A 10877-nucleotide genomic window follows, 5' to 3' on the forward strand; every position below is an offset into this window, starting at 1 on the left:
AAAAATAAATAATAAAAAATAAACAGGTCTCCTGCAGCAGATTTACCCAATGCAACTGGTCTTCTGATCTTGTAAGTGTTGCTTCTACGAGCACTGATTGTCGATCCCAGCAAGACGAAACCTTTGGCATCTTTGATCTTTTCACCATTTATCATGACGTTACCTATTGATCCAGTTGCGAAGATTTCCAGTCCCTAAAACCATGGGGCTGTTGGCCGAGCACCGACAGTTGATGGTTCAAGCCCACCTACAAATGCCTTAGAAGAAAGGCCGGACTTGGGAAAACTCGTTGGATCACAACCGTCACTCTGAAACCAGCCAGCAACTAACAACACAGCACAGTCAATACTCTGGACTCACTGGGGTGCAGGCAGTCAGGGAGCTCGATCAGCCACTAGCTGAATGGTGGAGTCCACCGAGAACTGCCTGGGAAGAAAGGTCTGATGAGCTACTCCCCCTCATCCACCCTAAAAGTTCTTGAAAACTCTACACAGCACAGCCCTACTCTGAACACATGGTGGTGATGGTGTTATGTTGTTACCCATAGCCACCCTATGCCCAACAGACCAAAACACTTCCCGGTCCTGTGCCATCCACACAATTGTTCTTATATTTGAGTCCATTGTTGTAGCCACTGCAACTTTACCAAGGATGGTGTCCAACGAAAGAAAAGGACGCGTGGCTGAGATGTCGTCAGTCACTGTCGTCAGTCACTGTGGCCTTTGTAGCCACAATCCCTTGTGTGATGGAGTATAATTGTGGACTCTGCGTCTGTGGCTGTGTATGAGCTCCCCGTGCAGGGAGTTCTCCGTTATAGCACTGAGGTGCAGTGAAGTTCTGCTTTAAAGAAGCTCTGGTAGCGTAGTAGGTTATGCACCAGGTTGCTAACCACAAGGTCACAGGTTCAAAACCACCAGCCACTCTGTGGGAGAAAGATGAGGCTCTCTACTTCGTTAAAGAGTTACTCTCAGAAACCTGCAGTGGCAGTTCTACCCCATCCTGTGAGTCAGAATGGACTTGATGGAGGGGTCTGAGTCTCTACAGTCCTGACTGCAGTAGAGGCTGAACCAACCCACACCTGGTGTCTCTCTGTTTACGAAAGGATGGGACTTAAGACCCCATCATCCTTAGTTTTCCTTGGAGATATGGCGGCCTCCAAGACAAACCATACCTCCCATCAAAGCCATTCTTCGGTGTCTGAGAGCTGTCCGAGGCACAGAGAGAAGTTGCAGGACCATCTGGATGAGCCTGTCCAAGGTCTCTGTCTGAAGTGGCAGAGGCCACGGGACCAGATGCACAGACTCCTCAGCTGGCTTCCTGGCGCACGGAGGCAGAGGCCACGGGACCACGTGGCTGAGAGACTGAGGACCAGAGTGAGAGTGGACCAATGACTGCATCCTTACTGCAATCCTGATGGGTGGTAACCCATCAACTTCCGTAATAAACCCCATTAATTGTGAGTCTTGCTTGTGGGTTCTGTGTGGCCATTGCAATCAATCATCGAACCCAGCTGACAAGGAGAGTATCCTGGGAGGAAAGGTTGGAGCGTGGAGGCATGTCTGACCCCTGCCTTGAGGCAATAGGGAAGCAGGAGGTCTGATAGGGTCCCCTTACCACTTAGTAAGATGGGGTAACCTACATCAAGTAGTGTTTCAAAACCATGGCCTCTCAAATGCCATTGGCTAGGTAGGTACACATGTGAGTTACCAAGGGAGTAGGTTTTTCAGTGTTTGTATGAGGCCAGGTAAGTCCAGACTAGCCGTTGAGAAGCTGCGTGCCTTTAAGCTGAACGTTCTGCCTGGAGTGAGAGTGACTGATCCAACAACCTCTTCCTGATGTTGGGTGGCTGGGTCACCAGTCACAGGCATCCCGAGAACCAGGCTCTGTGAACAGTGCCCACTCTGCAGAACACGTGCTCAGGCCGACAGCTGCCATTCCAACCTGTCAAGGCCCCATGTAGGTTTCAGTGGCTGACCTTTTGGAAGCAGATCACCAGACTGTTCTTCTGAGGCACCTATGGGTGAACCCTAGAATCCAACCTTTGGGTTGGCAGCTGGGCATGTTAATTGCTTCTATTAACCAAGGACTCTCTTTTCCCCACAGGGGACCAAGAAGTCTGCAAGTAGTCAAGAATGATGTGTGTTGCTGTCAGCGGCTTTGGCTTGTGGCCAAGTCAGCCTTGACTTGTGGAGATCCCAGGCACTGACAAGACCCTGCCGCATCCTGCTCAACCTGCACAAGTGGTTGTGGACTGAACTGTTGTGGCCCATAGGTTTCACCTGCAGATTTTCTAGTAGCCCCACTAAAATATGTTCAACAACATGCAAGATTCCTCTTACAGGCAGGTGGTGGCTGCAGGAGGAGCACTAACCAGGAATCGAACCCAGGTCTCCTGCATGGGAGGTGAGGGAGGTGAGAATTCCGCCACTGAGCCATCACCGAAGAAATAGAACCGGGTGACTTTTGACCTTCCCCCCCTCACAGAGTGACTAATGCAAGACCTGACAGCCCAGGGAGATGGCAGGGCTTTCCAGACCTGTGGCCTCCAGGAAGCCCAGGTCCATGGCTTGGGGACAGTCAGCCTCAGGGCATAGCTCCTCCCACTCCCCAAGGGACTGCGTCTCACTTAAGAACACCAGCCAAACGCAAAAGCCAAACTCCCTGCCATGGAGTTGATGCTGACTCCCTGCCATGGAGTTGATGCTGACTCGTAGTGACCTTACAGAACAGGGTAGAACTGCCCCCGTGGGCTTCCGAGACTGTGGCTCTTTATGGGAGCAGAAAGCGCCTGATTCCTCCTAAGGAATCGCTGGTGGCTTCAAACCAGTTTTTCTGCAACTACACTGGCGCACATGTTTTCCATCGCTCGCTGAAACAGGAGGATGAACTAGTTTGAGACGAGGGTCCCTGCTAAAAACATTACTGGATATCAGCCCCCATCCACCCACCCACCCTGCCACCAGCATCTCTGCCACCACAGCGGGTCTCCACCTGGGGGGCCAGGACCCCCCCCATGCCCCAGAGACATATGATGAGGGGGCTGAACCCATGTGCACCCCAAGCACTGTGCATATGTCCCCCACATGTACACTAAGCCTTTTCAAATGAATGGAGATGCCGCTGAGATGAATGAAATATAAAAATTAATTTAAAAAGCCGCCTGCTACTAAATTTGTAGTTTCTTTGTTACCGTGGACTGTCTGGGTGAACGGTAGTTGAAAAAACGCCCACCTTTCTCTGGCATGGAGCTTCCTGTTCCTGGTCTACAGCAGGAGCAGCAGAGGTGGCGGATGGGAGGGTGTCCTCACTAGCGGAAAGCAGACGCCTATGTACACGCAGAAGCCAAAGTGGCAACAGGGAAAGAAGTAACTGCCATGAATTTACAGGGGACCCCAGACACAAAATCAAATCAAATACTACACACGGGCGGGTGAAGCAGCAGGAACCTCGGGGTGGGCCTGGGCAGAGCCAGGGGACAGTCTTTCATACCAGGCTGGCCCCCAGCCTCCTCCACCCTCGACGCTCTGGACAGCAGTCCCCAGGACCACAGTGAGACCCTCGATCACTTTGGGCACTTGGCACTTGCAGTTCCTGGACCACCAACTCCTTAGCTTGCCCCAGGGAGGGTGGGGAGCTGGCACCCTGCCTAGCATCCGTGACTGACGTTCACCTTCCAGACCCTCCCCCAGCGGGGCACACACCTCACACCACCCCCCACGGAGCCCATCCCCAGGGAGACGCACGCCCCGGACCAGCTTTCTACATACAGAAAAGCAATGTTCACTTTTTCATAGAGCCAAACATCCTCTCTGGGTTTCTTCAGTTCGCAAAAACATGCACTGACATAGGCCACAAAAGAGGAGTGGCCTAGGGTGAGCCTGTGTTTTGTTTTGCTGAAGGAGGGACTGCATCAGGGCATGTGGGTTCACGGCAGAATTCTGCCTTGCATGCCCCGGCACCACAGTCACGGCCCCCAGATGCCAGCCGAGATTGGTTCCTGCCGGGCTTCCACAGAGAGACTACAAAGAAAGGCCTGGAGATGACTTCTGAAAACCAGTCCTCGAAAGTCCCTCCCGCCTATCAAAACAGTCCCCCCAACCCCACCCCCAGCAGACGATGGGGGTGGTCACGGGACTCAGGCAGCACCGGGTCCCGCTGTGCACTGGGCTGACCAAGAGAGAAGTCTTAGGCATGCCCGGTGTTATCAACTGAAACCTGTGGAGACATTCAAACATGTCGATGTGACTTTGTTAAGAAATAGGGTCAGTGAACGAACGGGAGGCAGAATAATCAGGCTTTAGTCACCAGGCAGGGACAGCCTGAGGCACCCAGGGTTAGAAAACCAGGAAAGGCTCTGCCCCTTGAGCCCCGGGGGCGAGCATGGCCAGCAAGGCCTGGCCTTCTAAGGCATGGGTGGTACTAGTTACAGCTGCCGGGACACTAATGGCCTTGGAGTGAAGCCATGGCGGGAACAAGAAGGACCGTGAGCCACCGCGGGCTGCTCAGAAGTTCCTGTAATTCCATGTCTAGAACAACGCCTGGCATACAGTAACTATTTTTGTGAATGAGTACGTCGTCGTCGGAAAGGAAACAAATTCCTAGCAGAAACCGACACTCACGGGCCAGAGGGAGGCACTCGGGAAGCTGGCGCACCAAGCAAGGCAGCATGTGGCTCGGAAATCAACTCCCCCACCCCATCACTGCCCGCCTGTCAGAATCCCACCCGAGTCTTCCAGAAGCAGCATTCTCTAGTTACACCGCCTTCTGCAGCCAGTCACCGGAAGTTACTATAAGACCTGTGAGATGTTGGGCTGCTTTGTCCTTGACGGGCCAAGGAGCTCTGATTAAGGGGGGCTGGGAACCCTGGGAGAGGAGGTGGAACTGCGACCTCCCTGAAGGACAGCCATGGCTCTCATGGCCATGCCACATAGGCAGGACAAGTCTCTGGTCTCAGGATGACCCTTTGGAAGACACAGAAAAGGTCTTCTCCTCCCCGCACAGGTCAGTCTACCTTAGCCCTGCAGGCGCTCAATTCCCCTCACCCAGTCAGAGTCCCTTCAAATGAGGCTACAAGAGCAGGCGGCTTCCCTGCCCACTGCCCGCCCAGCTCCGCCCCAGCTGCAATTGGGTGTAACACTCCAGATGTAAGATGACAAAGCACACAGGAAATGAGCACCTTCCTTCCATTCAGACAGCCTGTTCCTGGGGGGTCAGTGGTAGGAGTCTCACCTTCCATGCTCAAGTCCCACCCTACGTCGCCCCTGTCACCGGCAGCACGCATGTGGCTGGGACACTGATCATGTTCCCCAGGAGCTTGCAGACAAAAATGGACGAGGGAGTTGGGCCAGTAAACGCCTACAGGTCACAAGAGTGCAATCCTCACCCAGACCGGGCAGCCCAGTATCCCGTATCCCGTGGTGCTGGGGGTCATCGTGAGGTGGGACTAGTTTGATGGGGCCGGCAACCACAAAAACAGTTCTGGACCAGGACCAAGCAAGGACCAGGTCTAGTAAACCCCAGAAGAAAACATTCAACACCAGGATTATCCTAACACCTGAACACAACCATGAATGGTTACCTCAGCTGCCCGTCACGTAGTGGGTGGGCACCTACTAACCCCCCGAGCATTCTTCCCCTTGTAACGCAGCTTTGTGACTCCGAGTGGCTAAACTTAGAGCTACCTTCGAAGAGCAGAACTGCCCCTGTGGGTTTCTCAGACTGTAACTCTTCACAGGAGTAGAAAGCCAAGTCTTTCTCTCATGGAGCAGTTGGTGGACTCAAACTGCAGACCTTGTGGTTAGCAGCCCACTGTGCAACCACTATGCCACCAGGGCTCCTACAGGCTCGCTGTGCATCAGGAATAACTCAATAGCAGCGAGTGTGATTTTTTTCTTTAATTGCCTGAATAGTTGATACAATTTACTAAATACCAAATCTGGATCAGATGGGGGGGGGAATCAAATTTCCTTCTTGTGGCACTTGGTTTATTGCGACCTTCACTCCTTCAACTGCTCTCACAGCTGAAGGCAGGCAGCCACCCCAATGTCAAGCTGAGAACTGGGAGAAACCAGTTCCGCATCACTCTGTGAATGTCTTGGTATTAGAAGGCAACCCCTAACTCAGTAAATATACTCAATGCCAACTTTGAGAGAGCCAGTTGTTTGTTTGTTTTTAATAAAAGCTGACTGACAGCAGAAACCATGGGCAAAGTCACTCCATCACAGTACACCCACTCCTCACTTAACCTAAGTGATTAGGTTCCAAAGACGGGGCCGTTCAGGATGTGAAAACTGGCCTTCAGTAGAAATGAGGGAAGACCACATCACACTCACGCCTCTCCCTTCACCTGTGCTGCGAAAGGCCCACCAAGACCCTGCTGAGGTCAAACCTGCTACTCTACTGCCCCCTCCCTCACCCCCTCCCCCATGTTGCCTACAGAGAGCAAGCCTCAGTAGGCCCATCAAAGAGGGACACCTTGTCTTTCACAGCCAGCATGGCCAAAGTTCCACCTCTCCCCGGACCACCTTCCTCTTGGCACTTACCTGTTTTCAGAGGTCCCAGTTCATCCTTTCAATAAACCCAAAATGCCCCAGGTGGTTTTGTCACGGGCAGGGGGCTCCCCAATCCCCATACCCCAGTATTTCCTGGCTCCCGGGGAGCCCTGTCCCCTTCAGTCCCAGGGAATTGACAATCCAGAGGATCCCCTGGAGCGCTGATGGTCAGCCCAACCTCTGCTCTGGGTCTGGGACCCGCTGACACCATCCTCCATCCATGTAGCCTGCCCCATCCTCAACTATGCCCACCCAGGAAGTCTAATGGGCTGCATGGTGCCGGTCAGCTAACATGGGTGTCCCTGGGTGCTAGACACCTGACTGTCCCATCTTGGGGCTCCTTCTGACCATCCCTGCCACCCCTCAAAGTGGAGTGCTGTGGCCAGACTTTGAGGCCCTACTTCCTTGCTGGCCCAGACACAGCCGGTCTCAGCCCCGTGTGGGTGCCTGCACCCAGGACCTAGCAGGCAGCATCCCTCACTCTGCCCAGTACTCCAGCAGCCCAGGAGAGCATGCCTTGTCTCCACTCCCAGGCCGCACACAGCTCCTGGTCAGGGGCCTTGGCATTCACTGCTGGACAACAGACAGTCACTAAGTGAGGAGTATGCAGAGAGTTAAACAGTTTGAAAATGAGAGCTGCATCAGGAGCTCTTATAAGATGAACAGCTAATCACTTCCAAAGCCCAGTACTCACAAGCATCCCTTAATACAGTAAGCCTATATGACCACAGGACTTTCCATCCGGTTAGGCTTTACAATCAGTGGTGCTGGCAAAGGATGTCGAAAGCACCGCGGACTGCCAGGAGAACAAACGAAGCTGCCTTGGAAGAAGTGCTCACATACCTTGGATGTGCATCAGGAGAGAGCAGTCCCTGGAAAAGGAAAGCACGCCTGGTGAAGCAGAGGGGCAGCAAAAGAGGCGGAGCCTTCAAAGAGATGGGCCGGCACAGTGACGGCAACAATGGGCTCAAACCTAACAGTGACGGGGGACTGGCAGTGCCCGTTCTATGCACACAACGTGGGGGCCCCTGTGAGTTGGAAGCGCCCCAATGGATGGCACCTAACAGCAGCATCAAGCTTAAAACCAATAGAGCAGCGGTTCTCAACCTGTGGGTCGTAACTCCTTTGGGGGTTGAACGACCCTTTCACAGGGGTCGCCCAACTCATAACCGTAGCAAAATGACAGTGATGAAGTAACAACGAAAATAATTTTATGGTTGAGGGTCACCACACCATGAGGAACTGTATGAAAGGTGGAGACCCACTGCATTATAGGAACAAGATTTAAACCACTTAAAGGAAAAGAACCTTAAGGAATTCCTGTTGCCTAGCAAGGCCCCTGATGAGCGGACAAGTGATCTGCCACTTACAAAGCAATCTCCTCTAGTCTGAAAGCAAAGTTCCGCCAGGCAGCCAGTTCCCTTTCCTCCACTTGCTCTGAAGTGTCTTCGCTTCGCTCTCTCTCCTTTGCAAGCTCTCCTCAGTGCTGGACTAAGGGCTGGAGGCTCGGCCCGGCAGCAGCATGGGCAGAAAGGCTTGGTGGAAGCAGTGCTTCCCGGGCCTCAGAGCCAGGTGCTGCCCTGCAGCCTTCTCCACAAGCCGGTCAGCGTGGGTCCCAGGGAGTGACTCAACGGCAGGAGGCTGGCCTTCCTGGTCTGGGAGCTGCCCACTGAGCTTCACTGAAATAGCTAAGTACACTCTCTTGACTGTTCAAAATCAGATGCCATCCAAAATAGAAAGTCCCCAAAAAGGAGACGGAAAAAGCAGAATTAGGGGCCCTGAACACTCGCTGAGATGGCGCATCTCCTCCATGTTCTTGAGTGATCGATTCTGAAATGACGGGGCGGGGGGGGGGGGACGACACCCAGAGGGCAGTATGCCCCTGTATGTGGGCTCCGACACCAAAAGATTCACCTTCCTGTCCCTTTAAGTGACACCCCCTCCACCACACACAGACAGTGAGGGGCAACAAGGGATCGGAGGAGGTCTCCCTCTGCATGCAGGAGGCTCAGGGGTAGCTCTTAACCAAGGCCCCTCCTCTGCAGCCACCTGCCCGTGGAGGCTTGTGCATCTGTGATGCTGAACGGGCCAGCAGAGCTTCCCGACTAAGACCGACTAGGAAGAAAGGCCTGGTGATCTTCTGAAAATCTGTCACGAAGAGTCTATGGATCCCAATGGCTGGATCCACACGGATCATGGGGATGATGCAGTTTCATTCCACCATGCATGGCAAGAGTTAACAAGAGTGGGGGGGGGGGAGACAAACAAGAGTCGGGGCTGACTTGAAATCAGCTCAACACCATGCTCAATAGTAACCCCACACAACTTTCAACTATTAGGTACAAAGATCACTTCTTTATTACTCAGCACACCTGAGGAATGTGATGTACAGTATATAACGTGTGAGGTGTTTACCAGCCTCATTACTGTTCACTCACATAACCCTAAGTTAACCCTTAGTCCTCGGAACCTCTTGGTTGGAACTGAGGGGATGTGTTTCGCCATGTTGTGGGTGGCCCTGTCCACTAGAGAAAAGGAGGTTTCCACAGCGTCGACAAGGAGGGCACCGTGCGAGATGTCACAAAATAACCACGCCAGTGGCTCCAGAGGGAAATGGCAGTGGGCATGTAAAACTATGGCAGACATGTGAACCAAACAACAAACACTCACTCACACACGAAGCACAGCCCAGCACACAGGGCCCTTGGTCCTGCTGCCTTTCAAAGCAGGTGGAGTTACTGTCCCAGTAAGTGGCTGTGAGAGTCTTTAAAGAGCATTCCCCTTCCATTACACGCAAATGATCTCTCAATCGAGAATCGATCTCGCACTCCAAGGCAACTGTGGAGGAGAGGCTCAAATAAAATGTCCACTGAGGGTCCTGGTCCAATAACAGAGGTCGAAACCTCCAGTCTTCAGTTGTGGCCAAATGCTTTTATTTCCCTTGTAATTTTCTTTCAGCATAAATACGAACCCTAAAACACACCCGTTTGGAGGACGGCCCGGCAGCTGTGCAGAGCAGAAGAAAGAGCTCCCTGTGCTCCGGTGAGCGGCAGCCACTTGAAACCTCGCACCATTGTCTGGAGACAGTCACATGAAAGCCAGGCCTGGCAGCAACGTGTCAGGCCGCCACCTGAAACTTTGTTACTTCCCATTCATTAAGGAAACAATTAGCAGTGTGCACCAGGCCCTGCAGACCCCACCACCGCCCCCTCCCTCCTTCCGGTCTCCTCAGAAGAAGAGACTGTACAGGACGTGGGTCTGATTGGGACAAGGTGCCAGGAGAGGGCTGAGAAGCAAATCTCTGCTCTCCCTTCTTGAGCAAAACCGACCTTCTCCCAGCACTTGCTGCCTCGCAGCTTAAATTAATCACAGCTGAAAACACAGGGCTGCCATCTGGTTTGAAAAAGCAAGGATAAGGGAATAAAATGAAAGGGTTTTTGGTACTAACCTCACTTTAATCATTGCCAAAGAGCATGAAGACAGTCCAGCGTCCTCCCACAAGAAAGCCCCGGGCCCCGCAAACTTGGCAAGCCATCCAGGCGCAAACCCAGGAGAGGCAGGGCACTGTCAGAATAAGAGTCCCGGCCTGCGAGGAGGCGAGGGCCCTGTCTTTCCCAGCACCCCTCCCTGCAGAAAGGAAAGTTCCCTCGGGCCGGGAATAGGTGAGCAGCCCCTGGGAGGGGTTATTTGCAGAACGTCCTGCCAAAACATGACATGCCTGGTGACCAGTCCGTTTCTGCTGCTGGAATGGTCGCACGTGATTTCCTCTTTCTTTGTTTCTCCACCTTCCGTAACATAAGGCTTTCATAAAACTCTACGAGGAGAAGGCTGAACAAAGCTGGGAAAGGAAGGTGGCCGGAGAAGGGGGCCGGCTCCACAGGCTAGGCAGCAGGAATGCCAAACATCCCAGAGCGAGGATCCTCCCCGCTGCTGGAGCCTCACGCCTGGCTTGTAAAAGCCACTTCCGCCAGCTCTGTTCTGCTCTGCTCCCACTCGGAGAGTTCCAGAAAGGAGACTCTTCTCTATCAAGGCTCTGCATCGGCAGAGAAGTGCCCACTGGGGCGCAGGGAAGGCAGGAGCACCCTCGGCTCCCCTCCTGCCGGTCCTGATGAGCTGGAGCTGAGAGCAAGAAGTTGCTGAGTCTGCAACGTTCTTAACCCGAGCCCAACTTCAGAGTGCACAGAAGTGGGGCACGCAGTCAGCTAGTCAGCCCACTTTAAATGGTTGCCCGAGCTCTCCTAGACCCAGGTGAGTTTTGCAAACAAAGCCTGGATGCACCTGAGCCCCAGGTGCTTTCAGAAAGTGAGGCCAACAAGTCACTGTGGT

At 53.3% G+C, this 10877-nt stretch overlaps 1 protein-coding gene across 3 annotated transcripts in view; it reads right to left on the reverse strand.

The window, feature by feature from the left end:
- The window catches only part of VGLL4 (vestigial like family member 4), a 143025-nt gene that overhangs the window by 16537 nt on the left and 115611 nt on the right, over positions 1-10877 (reverse strand). Inside the window, exon 1 of one of the 3 annotated variants that reach the window (XM_045289846.1) lies at positions 10000-10046. The exons of the other annotated variants lie outside the window; for them this stretch is intronic. Coding sequence (XP_045145781.1) covers positions 10000-10013 — 14 coding nt within the window. The 5' untranslated portion in view covers positions 10014-10046. Of the gene's footprint in view, positions 1-9999; positions 10047-10877 lie in introns of those variants that run through there. 3 annotated transcript variants of the gene reach the window in all.

This window comes from Echinops telfairi, unplaced genomic scaffold (assembly GCF_000313985.2).
Source record: "Echinops telfairi isolate 266 unplaced genomic scaffold, ASM31398v2 ScPeMD7_31;HRSCAF=116, whole genome shotgun sequence".
NCBI classification, from domain to species: Eukaryota; Metazoa; Chordata; class Mammalia; order Afrosoricida; family Tenrecidae; genus Echinops; species Echinops telfairi.